The 17,973-nt window shown below is 42.6% G+C and overlaps 1 protein-coding gene across 5 annotated transcripts in view; it reads right to left on the minus strand.

The window, feature by feature from the left end:
• Positions 1–17,973, minus strand: part of Fbxw11 (F-box and WD repeat domain containing 11) — a 101,953-nt gene that overhangs the window by 29,150 nt on the left and 54,830 nt on the right. For 3 of the 5 annotated variants that reach the window (XM_075941362.1, XM_075941360.1, XM_075941363.1), the window contains 2 exons: positions 7,360–7,422; positions 3,065–3,290 (listed from right to left, as the gene is read on the minus strand). In XM_075941362.1, coding sequence (XP_075797477.1) covers positions 3,065–3,290; positions 7,360–7,422 — 289 coding nt within the window. The remainder of the gene's footprint in view (positions 1–3,064; positions 3,291–7,359; positions 7,423–17,973) is intronic. The other 2 variants (XM_075941359.1, XM_075941361.1) reach the window with 1 other exon arrangement.

The following is a 17,973-nucleotide window of genomic DNA, read 5'->3' on the forward strand; positions in this document are numbered from 1 at the left end:
TTAACAGAAATATTTCCATGTCCCAGCCAACAGTCCATTCATTTCATGTATCATTCTATACCACAAAATTCCACTTTAACAGAGATATGGACAATGCCTTAAAATTCGCTGTAATGAAAACTGAATTGTATGCAATTATACTAACCATATTTATATACATAACACATGTTCGTCTGTTCTGCCTCTTCTCCAAGGCTGTGTGTGCACTTGAAACTATCAGGGGAACTTCAACAGTGCCACCTTGTGGCTATTCTGTAACCATAAGGGGCAATCATCCACATCTAACTATTTGGAAAGCAAAGGAGAGCAAAGAAAATAAAACCAAAACAACAGAACAAACAAACAACAAACAGATTTGCTTGAGAGAATGAGGCTTGGCCTCATTAGTCTGCAGTCACCGAAGAGGAATAATTCAATCATCAACTGAAAGGCTTCCCTGACCCTTCCTGGAGCAGCTCAATGACCAAGGTTCTGGAGTTCCAGTGGCAAAAATGCTGTGTGCTACATACAGAGGAGGTACACACACGAATCCATTCACCTATACCGTTCTCTCTCACAGAGAAAGGCCCCTCCCCCCACCCTCCACAATTAAAAGTGAATTTTCTGAACTGGGTTTTTGTCAATCTGACACTGGCTAGAGTTCTACAGAAAGCAAACACCTGCCAGGAGAGCGAGCCAGTTATCAGCTTTCCTTCCTGGTCTCTGCTTCAGTTCCTGCCCCGACTGCCCTTAATGGAGGATTGTGAGCTGAAATCAACCCTTTCCTTTCCAAGTTGCTTTTGAGCATAGCAACAGCTAGCAAACTAAGACAGTTATGAACCATTTATTTAATACTCGGGGCTAAGGTAAGGATTTCCTAGAGGATCTTAACTGAGTGATTTTAGCCTTTCTGCTAACTCTGAACCAATGCCTATCCACTATCATTTACAACAGCACATGGCAAACAAGCCACATGACCCAAAGGCATTCACCCTATTCTTCTGATCCTTGTCATTATAATCTGCCTAATGAGAAATTGAACTAAGCAATTAAAGGCTGAAATTCTGGATGGAAAAGGTTCCTATTTGCTTTTCTAGAGACACTAATGGAAAACAACTAATAGGAGACACAACAACATTCTGGCATCAAAAACCAGCAGAGTCCAGCCTTCCTCAGCTAACTCTCAAACATTCTTTACATTCCCAGTGCAGAAAATAAACTGAAATTCTGAAGAGCACAGAGAAGTCAGAAGTTTCTCTGTCACTTTGAAGCCCAAGCTCCAGGCCCAAGAGCACAGCTGGGTCCCATGTGCTGTGAAAGCACTGAGAGCTGAGAGCCTGCTGCTCCCTGAGGCACGGTTGGCACAGTAGCACTGGGCCATGGTGGGGGTCCCAAGGCCTGAACTGGCATGGTGACAATAAGGACACTACACTGTATCAAAGAAGAGCCGGTATTCCCTTCAGGAGTCAGAGCTCTGCATCTTACCTAGCCAAACTGAAGATGAAACATTTCAAAATTAGAAAGGAAAAAGTTGTTAAAAGCCAAAGCAGAATGAACCTGCCTTAAATGAGACTGTGGATACAGGTTTACCTATTACCCAGACCCATTAGATGGACTCCAACAGTGAATCCTAAGGTCTAATATGACTGTGTTCACCCATGAACAAAAATGCACTGGCAGTTCAGGAGGGTGTCCCTGTGGAAGGCACAGGCAGGAACACAAGAGCTCTGTACTTTTCATTGAATTTTGTTCAAAACTAAAACTGTTATAAATACAAAGCCCTTTTCTAAAAAAATAAAAATAAATAAATAAAATAAAACTTAGCCAGAAAAATGTACCTGTGAGGATACATACATGAGTGAGGGTGGTGGGTGGCAATGAGGAGTGGACAGAGAAGCAAGTTACAAGAAATGCAACACAGCTGGAAAGACGGCCCGGCAGTTAAAAGTACTTGCTTCTCTTTAACAGGACTCAGGCTAAGATCCCAGCACCCACGCAGTGGCTCACAACCACCTTGAACTCCAGTCCCAGGATACCCGACACTCTGCTGACCTCTATGGGCACAAGACACACACGTGGTTAACACATTATACAAATGCTCATACACATAAAATAAATAAATCTAAACAAAAAAGAGAAAAAGAAAGTGGCGCACACCTTTAATCACAGCACTCGGGAGGCAGTGACAGGCGGATCTCTGTGCTTTCGGGGCCAGCCTGGTCTACAGAACGAGTTCCAGGACAGGCTCCAAAGCTACAGAGAAACCCTGCCTCAAAAAACCAAGGGGGTGGGGGAATAAAGAGAAACATAACAAAGACACACTATCGTTTCCTCGGTTCTGAGCCATTTCCTAAGGCATTCCTCAGACACAGGAGAACAGCATCAGCTGTGAGGCTTGCCAACATGCACACAGAAGGGAAAGCAGAGGTGTGTGTGAGCACATGTACCTGTGTGTCTTTGCCTGCATCTCCCTAGCTGGCCTCAAATAATCCTCCTATCTTAGCTTAAAGGGTGCTGGGAAAAGCAGGCATAAGCTACCATGCCAGCTCCATACATTTTTAAAAATTACATGTAAAGGTAAAGTAGAAACTGTATACATATCAAAATAAAAAGTGTATCTTTTAAAAAAAAAGATTTATTTATTTATTTATTATGTATACAGTGTTCTGTCTGTGTATATGCCTTCAGGCCAGAAGAGGGTACCAAGTCTCATTACAGATAGTTGTGAGCCACCATGTAGGTTGCTGAGAACTGAACTCAGGACCTCCGGAAAAACAGTCAGTGCTCTTAACCTCTGAGACATCTCTCCCGCCCTAAAAAGTGTATCTTTAAGAGCAAAAAGCAACTAAAAGAAGCAATAACACTATCATGTGATCAATCACAGGAACAGCCTGAATTCTTTGAAATACATCTACTGGATTTTAATATATGGTACTTGAGGAAGAATTAAAATCTAACCACAACACAGTGAATGTCCCCAGAAATGCTGGTCACAGGGTAGCCACACACATCCACTCAGCTCTTCCCAGGCTCAAGGACTGGGCATCCTGCACTGCCCAGCAACTGTCAGGCCAACCATGACTACCTGGTAAGGCGGTGATAAAGTCCCGCTGCAACATGGGCTTCAGGTAGGAGTTAATATGTCCATGCTGATAATGACACATTCGTGAGATAAGATGCTCCACAAATTCCACCTGATCCGATTCAGACCACTGGTCAAAGTACTTAATACACAAGTCCTTTTCTTTCTGGTAGTTCCCCTCTGACGGCCTCTTTCTGGAGACAATCACAGATGACGTTCCGTTACTTATCTGTTTTGGAAAAACAAAGAAACAATAATTAGCTAGAAAGGCCTTTCACCAATTTCATTAGAAATACTTTTTGTCCTACGGATTTAACCTTAAAATGCCAGTTTTAACCTAAACCAATTTCTCTGTTAATTTCTTCATTCATTTCATAATTAAAACGCAGCCAGGGCCTATGCATATCCTCAAATTAATGACCACAGTAATTGCTGAAGTTGCAGCTGTTTCCAAAGCTGACTGGTGTGTAAGCTCACCATTCCCCAATGCAATTCCACAACACCATCCCATCATTAGGTAAGTCATTTTGGAAAGGATCATCTTAGAGGAACTAACTGCCCAACTTGACAAGGTGGCATCTGGTTGGCTAGTAGTAGTCTGTCTCACTTCTTCAAAATTAAAAGCTAATGTCACTCTTATACTCAAGTTATTTTCCAAGACCTCAGCTAAATGCCTAGACCCATGGATAATATTAAATGCTACATGTTTCCGCATATATATATATATATATATATATATATATATATATATATGATAAAGCTGAGCTTATAAATCATGCATAAAAGATTATTGACAATAGAATACTTAAAACAATATGCTATGATGTTATGTGAATATGCACATACCTTCTCCCCCTACACTTTTGAAATTTTTCATTTAATGCCTCCCCCCCACGGGTTTCTCTGTAGCTTTGGAACCTGTCCTGGAACTAGCTCTGTAGATCAGGCTGGCCTCGAACTCACAGAGATCCGCCTGTCTCTGCCTCCAGAGTGCTGGGATTAAAGATGTGCACCACTACCGCCCAGCTCACTTAATATGTTTAGACGACAGCTGACCATAGGCAAGTATGATTACAATTGGAGCAGGGCTGGCTGGCTACTGTACAGTAATGCTAACAATTCTCCAGGTATTAGCAGCTGGAGCCTATCAACATAGACTCTGTCTGTTTATCTGGATGAGAGCCCTAGAAACTGTTATCTCTAGCAAGTTCCTAGTGCTGCAGAGTCCACTAGACCAGACTGAACTTGAGGAACACATCGAGAACCCCAATTTATCTCAATAGAAGAAGGAACATGAAAATAAGTCCATCTACAATGTCCCATTTTCTCCTAATAGTTGACCCCCTCTTTATTAGCTCCCGTGACTAATAAATGTTGGCCAAACAGTTTAGGCTTTCCATTCTTTCTTTTGTCCTACTCCTCAGAAAACAGTCCAAAGTAACTACTGTATACCCGGAAAAGTATTCATTCTGGGTGGTTCCTATATGATCAATGCGCTCCGTACAGCAATGTCTTTCTCATCAGTTCCATCTACCTGTCCCTGCATAGCAGCATCATCTAATCTGATGGCCAATAAAATAGCTCAGGAACCCGCTTAACAGAAAGAGATCACCGACTCCAGAAAGTTGTTCTGTGGCTTCCATATTGTACTATAAAATGTGTATCTGTTAATTAAATTAATTAACTTAAAATTTTTAATTGAAACCATAGGACTCTGGATAAAGTACTGGGGAGGGTTCAATTCTAGTACTCCTGCCTTAGAGAAAGGAAAAAGAAAGAAGCCATAATACCACTTCTGGATGACAGTATCCAACAATCTAGAGGCTGGGAAGATGACTCAGCAAGTAAAAGCACTTGCTATGCAAGCATGAGGCCCTGAGTTCAAATCTTCAGCATCCACTAAAACTCCAGGCATGGTTGCACATGCCTGTAACACTAGCATGAAGGCATGTGAACAAGCAGGTGCCAGAGCGCGGTGGCTAGCCAGGAGAGATGAAAATGCAAGCTTCCAGTTCAGCAGGAGACCCCAGCTCAAGGGTAAGGCTGAGAATAACAGAAGACAGTCAATGTGCAGACACATCTGCATACCCACACTATGTGCAACCAGACACACCCTGCACACCACAACAATTTAGTCTGCATCCCTAGACTCAAAGCCACAAAACTACTAATGCTAGGAAGAATAGCACCTTCTATTTTAAAACAATCACATCAGGGGTTTGTTTTGTTCTGTTCTGTTTTGTTTTTCAAGGCCGGGTTTCTCTGTGTAGCCTTGGCTGTCCTGGAACTCGTTCTGTAGACCAGACTGGCTTCAAACTCAAAGATCCACCTGCCTCTGCCTTGAGAGTGCTGGGCTTAAAGGCGTGTGCCACCAACACCCAACCACATCAATGCTTTTGTTATACACTTGCCCGGTCATTTGTCCATTGTTCCTCTGATGCCCGTCTACTCATATATACTAATAGGATATTCAAACCTGTAGAGATGAATTACAAATGTTCATTAATTCCATTATAAACTTGTTTCCAATATCTTATGTGGAATGAAGAGTTTTTATTACTGGTATGTTCCCTAATTAAACTAGACTAAACTCATTGAAGAAAGCTTCTAAATATTCAATGGAAACTTCTGGCCTTCCTTGACCCCCCCAAAACAAACAAACAAACAAACAAAAACTTTTCAGCTTTGTATCTCAAGTAAGTTTTTGTGTCTATATTTAGAGATAAGGTCAGAAAGCATTTATCTTCCACTTAATTTACTTTAACCATTCATGTCCAACTAACTCTCCAGGCCATCTCCAATCCGGGAAGCAAGAATAATTCAATTGTTAATTCACCTGTTACCACCAGAGGGCAGCATTGAACAGGCATTTAAAAGTTTTGCTTGTTGAAAGACATTCCCATCTAACCTACTCGAGATGTCTATGTTATTTTAAGCATAGCAGTTATCATAATGTTATAACAGGAAAAAATATAAGTGACTGCCTAACTGCAAGCAATTGGTAATGCAAATTACAACACGCCATCTACACGGAACAGTTACAGTGTGGCCACTACAATTCCGATTTAAGTAAAGTAAGGCTGCACTAAGGAGAGACAGCTTTTGAACGATGGGAAGGAACAAAGGAAGCTGCGGAGTTTTACGGTGTTATGAACACGATCATCTGTGGAAAGGGGAGCACACTAAGAACAAGGCTGGGTGTATGTAGGATGCCAACTGTGGAGTCCTACAGACTTCATGTGTCCTTTCCTTCTCTACTCAACATCTAGGTGACCATTTCCCAGAACATCTGCTTTCACTACAGCTCAAACACAATTATGGCAACAGCCTGCATTTGTCTTGCTTCCTAACCCACACAGTATTTTCACACCTATTTTCTCATTTGATAGGCAAAAGGATTGTTGTTTCATTTACCATCGGGTTTCCTACCGAGTAACTGACTAGAGACAGATGAAGAAACCTGGATGCTAAAGACTTGGGAGTCACTCCAAACTGAAGGTCAACAGTGAAGAGAACTATGGCCATGCAGATGTAGAAGAAGGTCAAGCATGTTCCCTTCACACTTGATGCTCAAAAAAACACAAACAGGATACATACACATTTTCAGCTTTTCCTTCCAGCTCCCTGGTGGACTCAGACAAACCCTGCTGGCATTATTTTACCTTGTTTCACTTCCTTTTAAATTTGTGTGTTTATTATTCTAGCTAACTAACCTACCTCTGTAGTTTCTAACCAAAGAGCCCAGGTAACTTTTTGTTTTGCTTTGTTGTTTGTTCTATACATGCCTTTGCTCATGTCCTCACAAGAAAATGTTTATCAGAATCCTTAGTAAAAACATAAAGGTCTGCATGTCCCCAGACTCCCACCACAAATCCCGGGAGGTTGGAAGAAAAAAGAAGAGATCCACAAGAGACTGAAATGAAAGAAAAAGTCCCCTACAGGAAGAGCAGAGTAGGGGTGGGGGAGGGGTGCAAACCGGAAAAAGCAGCCCTTCTGACCGGTTTGCCCTTGGCTCTAAGCTAAAAGCTTCCACCATTCCCGGGTGGAGAATTTCCACGTGGTCTATCTTGAGCCAAAGAGCCAGTATTTTAGGATACTGCCCTTCTGGAATCTTTCAGAAAACTCCAAAGTTATTTACTACTAGTAAGGACCTTTCCCTGAGGAAATGATGGGCAAGTAGGTGGCTTCTGAATCTAGCAACCCTGCCTGCACAAAGCAGAGGCTGGGCCCTGGTCTCAGTGAGGACGCGAGCAAGGGCAGAGTTTATCTACAGTAATCTGCTAGCTTATCGTGCCTACCTGCCAAAGAGCACTTTTCTTTGGGGACTCATCTTCATTTTGATCTTCCATAACTGAAGTGTTCTAAAGGGGGAAAAACAGGTTATTTGAATTATGTCGAGTTCTACAAGACCTAAGTGACTACAAGACATAAACTTTGAGATCTCAAACTAGAGTAGATGAACGCAAACTCTGGTTTGTGGCTAACATGTCATTCTGGGTCAAGCTATTCAGCTTTCATAAATCAACAGTAAGCATACAGTCTTCACTAATGGAGGCTGGGCATGACTGGCTCACTTGTGGGGTAGGGTTGAGGTACACCTTCATCGTCATCATTTTTGGCTTGTGGCAGGAAATTTAGTGCCTCACAAGTTCCCAATGGTTGCATGCAATGTCTCCTGGAATGCTACTGTTCAGTAATGCATTCCATCCACTAGAATTACAAGTGACAAGGCCCTCCAAGTACCCTCTCCCCCTCCCTCCATAGCTCCATAGCATACAGGGGTGCCCCAATGTTCTCCCTCAAAAGGATGCTGTTAGTCACTAACAATCTGGCTTGCCTTCCTTCAGAACACATTTTTCCCCATTTATGTATTTACTACACAAAGAAGCACTGTGTAATTATCCCTTCTGGTGACCTAGTGGCTCAACAGATGCCCATTAATTGGAGATTATACATGATTGGGTTTTCTCTCTTGAAGCTCCTACCTAACAGCTAAATGGAGCCTTAACGAGAAGGGGAAGTGGAAGGGTTGTGTTAAAAGGAGGGACAGCTCACAAGTGGCCTGGGGCTAGCTCTCCAAGGTTCCTTCCCAAACCTAGGACTCTTAAGATAGGAGCACTTAACTACTAACTACTGTTTTCTGGAAGGTTCATTATAGATCTATTAACGTTACCAACATTATGAGATCTGTTTACATCTTCAGGTGTGAGCTTCTTTCTCAAACGCTCCTTACTTTTCCCTTTATCTCTTAAATCCTGAAATGTTTGGGCGATGCCCACAGAGTAACTGCCCAACAGATCAATGGGAAACCCCCAACAGTCAACTGGAGTCGCAAGAATCCCTGCTTTCTACCTTAGTGGCACAGTAGGAGAGCCAAAGTAAATTAGAATATTGACGTGGTCACTCAGTGTGGAAGCCTTGGAAAGGAAAGTCGTTCATCACACAGAGCCCCAGGATACAGTGAGAGCACCAGTGCTGTTCCTGATGATGAAGCTCCACCTTCATCACCCCCCTTCCCAGCGCTGAGGCTGCTGGTTTCCCAAGGTTACCTTAAAGTGTGTTTACAGCTTCAGTAACCTGGGCAGTAGAATGGCTAGGGAGGGAGAATGTCAAGGCCAGTGACAAGAGAAAGAGGGCAGGGAGAGGAAGGGGCAGGCAGTGCGTCCCCAGTAGCAATAGTGGACAATCCTGAAGCAGAAGGAGAAGCAGCGAACAAATGCTGTGCTTATGAAGGTCTCTCCACGTCACTGTGGTTCACGGCTGCCTGAAACAGCCTTGGAGACGGCAAAATGAGAATGTGACTCAGTACCTCATCCCTGAGTATTACAAAGTGATAGATAGGTCATGGCGGCAGCAGACAGGAATGGCAAGGAGATGCCAGGCAATGGGGCGAGGCAGAGGCAGGGGATCTCTATGAGCTCAAAGTCAGCATGGTCTACAGAGTGAGTTTCCAGCATAGACAGGGCTAAGCAGAGAAGCGCTGTCTCGAAAAAAACAAACAAACAAAAAGGCAAGGAGACAGAAGCGTGGTTGGAAGCACAAGAAGAACATGGAGCAGATGGGAAGTGGAAGAGAGCCAGGCTCCTCACAATTCATAAGGCCTGTATATATTCTAAGCTTAAACTTTCTGGAATTCAGTGTCTTCGTTCCTTACTGCCTGAGTATGGCAGTTACAAAGAGTGGTTCTGACCTAAGCAGATTTGAATGAAATGGCTCCCACAGGCCCACAGACAATAGCACTATTAAGAGGTGTGACCTTGTTGGAGGTTTCAAAAGCTCAAGTAGACCTAGTGGCTGACATTGCCTGCTGAATGTAGATCAAGATGTAGAACTCTCAGCACTGGGGTTGGAGAGAAGGCCCAGTGGTTAAGAGCACTGGCTGCTCTTCCAGAAGTCCGGAGTTCAATTCCCAGTACCCACATGGTAGGGGCTCACAATCATCTGTAATGAGGTCTGGCGCCCTCTTCTGGTGTGCAGGCATACATGCAGACAGAACACTGTATACAGAATACATAAATCTTAAAAAGAAAAAAAAAAGAACTCTCAGCTCCTTCTCCAGCACCATGTCTGCCTGCACACCACCGCCATGTTCCACTATGATGATAATGGACTAAACTTCTGAACTGTAAATTAAATGTTTTCCTTTATAAGAGTTGCTGTGGTCATGGTGTCTCTTCAGAGCAATCAAACCCTAACTAAGACACACCATGATGTTTTTCTTCAATGAAGGAAGAAGCAAACCCTTCAGGAGTTCTGCAGACTACACTAGTTAACAGCCATCATTACAGCAAGAAATTTTAATTCATCTGTTTCAAATAGGGAAAGCATTATTCGTACAGCTGAGAAGAAGACAGCTCTTCTGAGGAAGTGCCAACGATTCTCTTCAGCTGGACTACCGAGGCTGACCAATTACACTTCAATGAAACATGACCAGTTTCCCCTCCTACATATTTCTCTTGCAGATTTCTCAGCTTTCTCTTACAGATTCTTGAGAACAGCAACCAACAGAGGACAGCACTCAAGCTAGGCTGATGAGACTGGGTTTCATGACCTTTCCCCTCTACAGCTCAAACTCAGGCTCTTGTTTTGCTAGGAAGCACCTGAGCACTGGACCACAGTCCCAGTGAATTCCAAACAGTATTTAATCCTACATGGCATGAGAGATGCTGAGAGAAAACAGGACCTGGGCTCTAAGTTTGAGAAAGGCTGCCTATGCACATGAACATACACAATCACTTGTTTGAGCACATTCCAGTAAGCAACCAGACTACCATACAATCTGTAAGGCATTCTAATGCTAAGTCAAACCAAGTCTGTTTCGTGCTGCTTCCCTCAAGCTAGTTAGACCCGAGCAGCCCAGCAGCAGGAGCCGCAGCGAGAGCTCAGCATGTATCCACAAACACTGGACTGACCATGCAGGAGTCTTAGTCTTCCCACTTCAACATACAGCTCTGGTGCAAAGAAAAGGGCCTCCCCAACAACCACAAGCAGAAGCACTTCTCCAATCTGCTGTGTGGGGTAAGTGATGACGGCAACCATGGGAACTTCTCTTAAGAGAGCCTTTTGTGAGCTGGAGAGATGGATCAGCGATTGGGAGCCCTGGCTGATCTTCTAAGAACTCAGGTTCAATTCCCAGTGCCCACGTGGCAGCTAACAACTATTGTGACTCCAAGATTTGACACCCTCAAACAGACAGACACACAACAGTGCACATAAAGTAAAAATAAAATTTAATTTAAAAAAAAGAGAGAGAAGTTGCTAGTGCCATGCAGGCACAACAGGCACCTCTCCTCCCCCCCCCCCCCAGACACACACACACTTTTTTGTTTCACTGAGTTTTACTTCTTAAAAGCAACAGGCAAGCACCCACAGGTTCAGGATTCAGGTGGAATCAAGGTTAGTTACATCCAAATCTCAGGTGAAACCACGGGCTCAGCCAATCTGAGAGGTTGAATACCCCCCTGGCTCCCTCACCTGCCTGTTCGTAATCACTTCTTGTCTTCTGCATGTATCTCCCAGTAGCACAATATGCAAATAAGCAAACATTTAGACCCTCCTATTCTGAACCCACAATCAAACAATCCACTCAGGAATACAGCAGCTAGACTCTGGGGCGGTTGGTCTGGGAACTACTGGTATTTAGGAACAAAAAATTTCTTTTATGGTAGCTGCATTATAGAAATTAAGAGGCATCCCAGGCCTCTACCTGTGCCTGAAGCATGGCAATGTAACCATCAAAATTGTCTCCAGATTGCCACTTGTTCAGAGAAGGGGAGGGCAAAATCACCCTGCCACTTAAAAGGCACTGCCCTAGGAGTGTGTGCTGTGCACTGGCCTTCAGGAAACACTGCAGCTCCTCTGCTCGGCCCCAGGGACAGCATGTGAGGGTCTTCACATACAGCTTGACTGCAGCACTGCCCTAGCTCTTTGTGGAGTGTGAGGAGATTACAGACACCTCTCTGGGCTAAGTCCTGCTTACCACCATCCAATCAGTTACTTGAGAATCTAATAACAAGAGTTCTCACTAGAGGCCATGTGCTCTAACAAAACTTTCGTAAGTTCTTTGAGTAATTCTGATTTGTGTCTGTTTAAACGTCATTGCTATGGCAAAATGGTGTGGCTATGTGGCAACGGAAACCTAAGGAAAGATGCCTCTCTAATACCACCACAATGTACCCAACCCAACATGCAAGACTCCGCCAAATGCCACTAGAATCTAATTGTTGGTATCTTCTGCAAATAATATTCAATTACATTAAAAACGACATCACACACCCTATCCAACAGTTCTTCCAAGGGTAGTAATAACAACAGTTGCCATTTTTAAAATTATACCTGTGCAAGTGCCATGCCCACATGTGGAAGGCAGAGTGCAATCTGCAGCGGGTTCTCTCCCTCGATCTACCACGTAGGTCCCAGAAACCAATCTGCTCATCAAGCTTTTTTGTTTTTTTTTTTATGGGTTTTACCCATTAAACCATTGCTCTGGCCAAAAACATTACCATTTAATGACTTCCCAAAACAGTCAGGCCTTGAAACTTTTAAAACTTTATATGAATTGCCTCTATTCCTTACAATAACCCTATATGACAGTACATAAATTCTATTCTACTAATGGAGAGAACCATGACTCAGAAATATTACGCATTCTGCCTGATGTAACATATCAGTAAGTGTCAGCCTCTTTCTACATGCATGAGTGCCCCTCAGCAACAGGCCACACACAGCTGCTAAAGCTGGAGGAAGAGCCCAATCTTGTTTGGAAGACACCTTTTCTACCATCACATGGAAACTCCCGGCACTGAAGATATGGGCTTCAGAAACACCATTCTTCACAGGACCCCAGTGGAAGGGCTGCAAATCCACCTTCCTGTGAGGCCAAGACAGGAAGACACTGAGTCTGAAGCCAGCTGAGACTACAGGGTGAGTTCTGAAGCCACCATAGACAATGCAGCCAGACCACATGTCTCCAAACTACAGGTAAAAAGAGGGCGGGTACATCTGGGTGGTAGAGTGCTTGCCTGACATGCACAGGTCCTGGGTTCCAGTCTCAGAGCAAACCTACCCAGTATTCCAAGCATTAATCAAGCAGTATAAATTCTCATCCTGAGGAAGAAACATTGGCTTGATTAGTTGGATCTCTATTAAATGTATCCAATCAAAGATAAAAGAATTTTTAAAATTCCATTTTTTAAAAAAAAAAAGCTAATTTTTAAAAATGTCTTAGATACTTGCAATAGTCTGTGACAAAGGCTCAGCAGCAGCAGCCACCTTCTCTACCATGACTCTGCTGACCCTTCTCCCAGACTGGAATGGAGAAAGGCACAGGAGCTGTAAAGCAAGTACGTGATTTTCTGCAGTCATGACAAACATCACTACAGGTCTGCTTCCAATACCTCCTCTCCATTTCATTCAGCTTGCAGATGGGCAGTGAAGTTTCTTTGCTGATAAGTGCAACCAACCAACACAGAAGATATTTCACTTCAAAAATTCCCTAATGTGAGAATCATCTAAAAGGAACATTTATTATTTTTAAAAACTGCATATTCTGCAGTAAGCATGAGGTTAAGAACCATTAAAACATTCTACTTTCAATAAACTTTCCATACAAAAATAAGTCTCTTGTGTGCTTTTCCAGCTGCTGGCTGGAGCCCACCAGTCAATTTGCTGGGCTGCAACCAGCATTTTTAAAATTGAAGAAGAAAAGAGGGGAAGAAGGAACAGCAGCAGGAAGGGGAGGAGCAGCAGGAGCAGCAGGAGGAGCAGCAGGAGACAATGACCTTAGGCACTCACTTAATCCACAGAGTAAAGCATAAATTCACAGAAAAGGCTCTGGGGGCAGTGGGTGGGCGTGGTGTGTGGGAAAATCCAAATTTCAAGCAAGCCAACACAGTCATTGCAAGCAGCATGACAACTAACCAAAACTCCTGAATGACACCAACTTTCTATGTCTCTGGAAAGCAGAGGTCACAAAGGGGAAGAAATGTGCTTTTATATACTGAGTAAAATTTCAGAAAGGACACCAAAATGTTATTCATAGTTATTAATGTGGTTTTCAAGACATTTCTCTACCTTCTTTGTCCAGGTTCTGTGTGCTCTGAGACAGGTCTCAGAAGGCTGAGGGTCAGGCACAGGTGCTGCGCCCCACCACACCCAACTCTCACTGGCCCTCCCTAGTGAGTAGTGATGTCACTTCTGCCCGGAATCCCTGGATAGTAACTTCCCTGAGCCTGGCTTCCTCTGCTTGACTACTTATCACTGAAATCCTTAAATACAACAGCAGTTTGTTCATTTTGTTTCTAAATACTATCCACTGAAGATGTAGCTCAAAAACATAGTGCTTGCCTGCATGATGCTCTGTATTCATCCCCCCACCCCCAAACCACCCATGCAAGCAGTTACTTCCACCCCAGCTTTTCCTTTGTTCTTTCTTAGTGTCTGGGGATGACCTAGGGCCTCTCAGTGCCAGTGAGCCATGCACTTCTGGGCCACATCCCAACCCTCCCAGCCCACTTCCAGCATTTATAAATAACTATCATATCTTCTGGTGTGCACATGTGCAATATCAGGGTCTATTTACAAGTCAACTGAGTCGCGGCAGTATATTGGCAATCCCCCAAAGTGTGTGCCTAGCTACGGCTTCATAAGGGTCTTGTTTTCATAGTATTTCTTTTTCCCTAGCCTATTCCTACATTACCATTGATTTTCCAGCCATAAGATAATATACAGTTCCCTTTCTAGCTTAATGTAATTTAAAAATATGTGAAATAAGTAAAAGACCAACAAATTACAGTATGTAGATACACAGCTGTCTCTCAGTATTCATGCAGGCCTCATCTTGGGAACCTCCCAGACACCAAAATGGAAGGACAATTGCAGTGTTTGCTCTTAAACTACTTACATGCTCTTCAAGTCACCTCTAGACTCCTCACAATCCTGCCCATGAAATGCTGTGTGAAGAGAAGCCATCACACTGTACTGCTCACTGGATAATCACAGCAGGAAAAATATGTTCACAAACCGATACAGACACAGTGGGGGGATTTTCCTTTTGTTTCTTTTTAGTATTCTTAATCTGAAGTTGACTCTCAGTGCAGGTAAACATCTGTTTACCACAAATTGTGAAGACAAGTCCAACTATTACATATTGGTGAGACTTTTTTAAAGATTTATTTTTATTGTATGAGTGTTTGCCTACATGTATGTATGTGCACCATGTGCATGTCTGATTCAGAGACTGGAAGAGGATACTGGAAGCCCTGGAACTGCTGCTGTAGACAGCTGTAAGCTGTCATGTGGGTATTGAGAACTGAACCTGGGGCCTCCACAAGAGTAGCATGTATACTTAACCACTAAGCCCTGGAGATACTAATTTAACAATGAAAAGGGTCTGGGCCACACTGAATGGAGATCTCATCATGCAAATACAATAAATAGATGGAAGGAAGAAGGAGGGAAGGGGAAGGGGAGGGAGGGAGGGAGGGAGGGATTCCTACAGCATAACACTGCTCATCAGTCAAAATAATTCAAAGCTTGAAAAATGTTTATCTTGGTTTGCTTCTAGCTAAAGTCATTGTAAAAGAAAATAAAAAGCGCACCTACCAGTGAAATCTGCCAAAGCTAGAAATATCATACCACATCACAATCAGTACTTACAACATTATTGCTCAACTATAGATTATATCATGATGGTTACATTTACTATGTGATAGCTACCACTTGCTAAGTAACAAAAACTGGAGAGAAAAAAAGAAAACAAACAAAAAGCTCACCTTAAAAAAGAAAGAGATAGGCCGGGTGGTGGTGCACACCTTTAATTCCAGCTCTCAGGAGGGAGAGGCAAATGGTTTTCTATGAGTTCAAGACCAGCCTGCCTTGTCCACAGAACAAGTTCTAGGATCGCCAGAACTACACATAAAAACCTGTCTCAAAAACAACAAAAAACACAAAAGAATAAAGAGATAATGGATTCAACACAATGGTAGTCAAAGTACCATTAGGTTTCTCTGGGCAAGCCTCCCTCCCCCCCGCCCTCCCTGCCCCCCCCCCCACCATTTCCCACCACAGACACATTCAACTGATTTAGAAGTTCAGAGAAATATAAAGGACACTGGAGAATCAAAGCAATCTAACAAACTAAGCTAGGGAATCCACACCATAGAATACCAAGTACTAGTATATACTGTAAAGGACATTTCCACAGGCAGACATATACACAAATGATTTATGGAAGGACACCACATATTAAATTTACCTGACTAAACACTGTTGACCCTTAGGTACAGTAGGAAGAGAATGGACTTTTTAGTTAAGACACCATAGCAATGTTAAAAATATCCTAAGCCTTCTTTCAAACAAACTAATCTACACCAGAGATCTAAATGTAAACAATAAATAATAAAGCTATTATTATTTATCTACAAAACATTCTTAGGATCTTGGGATGGACAAATTTTCTTGAACAAAACACATTATTTATTGTTATGATAAATGTGATCATTTGTACTATAGTTAAATAACTCCATCCATTGAAAACATTGCATGTATGGTGTGCACATGTGTGTGGACATGAGTGGAGACCAGGGGTCAATGTCAACTGTCTTCCATGATCCCCAGCTAATTTATTGTTGAGACAGACATTCTCTGAATCTGGAGCTTCTGGGTTCAGTGAGGTTGGCCGGCCAGGGTGTATTTCATTTCATAAATGGATGAGCAAGCTGACTCTGGTTCTCTAATTTCCCAAGTATTTTCCTATGAGCATCCTTTATCAACAGTCACTTCCCACTCTTCACATTTCCTGCCCTGTGACCAGAGAGGACCTTCTTCCTGACAGTCACTCAACTTCTAGGAATAGTCATGAATCCAGCTTTAAGGTTCTTCAAAAAGGGCAATGACACCAGAAGAAAACTTTTGAATATGAAGAAGAAATGAAGGAATAAATGCAAAGAATAAAAAAGAAAAATGATAAAAATCAAACTATACACTCGTTACTATTAACTAACAAACACAAGATGTTACTAACATGATGGAGGAAGGTCATTGGCTAATAAAGGAACTGCCTTGGCCCATTTCATTGGTTAGAAGATAGGTGGGAGGAGTAAACAGAACAAAACACTGGGAGGAAGAGGAAGTGAGCTCAGACTCAACAGCTCTCCTCTCCGGAGCAGACGCCTCAGAGAGACACCATGCTCCCAGCTCCCAGGCAGAAGCAAGCAATGAAGCTCCGACCCAGGATGGACATAGGCTAGAATCTTCCCGGTAAGCGCACCTAGGGGTGCTACACAGATGATTAGAAATGGGCTAAATTAATATGTGAGAATTAGCCTAGAAGAGGCTAGATAGAAATGGGCCAAAGCAGTGTTTAAATGAATACAGTTTGTGTGTAATTATTTCGGGGCATAAGCTAGCCGAGCAGGTGGCTGGGGTGTTGGGGACGCAGTCCCACCGCCGCCCTTATTACTACACTAACAGAAATTAAAGACACAAATATCTAATCAAAAGACTTAAGCTGTCAGTATCATGGCAGAGTCAATCAATGCAATCTCAGTGAAAATCCCAAGTGCTTTGGGAAGGAAAAAAAAATTCCATCCTAAAACTTTCATGAATCTCCAACAAGACCACAAATACAAAAAGAAAATCAGGAACAAAGTTGGGTTTCAAAGAATTTTGAAATTAAAGTTTACAACAAAGCAGCAGTAATCAAAACGTGGCTCTTCATAAAGAGACAACAGAACAACCAGTTGCAACAGACATGTTCAGAATACCTAATACTCAAAACTCACCCACTATTAAAAGATGACACTTTAAATATAATTGCCTCTGATTCTAATCCGAGAGCCCCAGAAGATGCTTGGGAACCTGTACTTCATAAGAGATGACCATAAGGGATGACGAACGTAACATCTCTGCAATTCTAGGACCCCGGAGACAGAGGCAGGTGGATCTCTGTGAGCTCTGGCTTGCCTGGTTTACAGAATGAGTTTCAGGCCAGTCAGGATATGTAATAAAACTCTATCTCAAAAAAATATTTTAAAAAATAAATATCTACCTAACATCACAATTAATGTCCCAAGATGAAATATTTCCCCATACTCAAGAACAAAGCTAGAATACTCATTCATATACCAAAACAAATTTTATTAGTCATAGCCAGTGTACCAGAGTAAGAAAACACAAAATAAAACAGCAAAAACATCGCTAACGGCATGCTTGTATAGGAAGAGAAAGAGATGAAAAACGAAGCACATACAAGAAAAGTAATACATAACAAATTTGTAAAGCAATTGTTGAATAGTAACACAAGACCCAGGCACTCAGCAAAACCAGAAAGCACGGACATCAGCAGAAAACTAAAAGAAGCATGGTACTTCCTTGCATTTCTACAGGCCATTGGCGGATCAGACATGAAATCA

This window comes from Microtus pennsylvanicus, chromosome 11 (genome assembly GCF_037038515.1).
Source record: "Microtus pennsylvanicus isolate mMicPen1 chromosome 11, mMicPen1.hap1, whole genome shotgun sequence".
Classification (NCBI taxonomy): Eukaryota; Metazoa; Chordata; class Mammalia; order Rodentia; family Cricetidae; genus Microtus; species Microtus pennsylvanicus.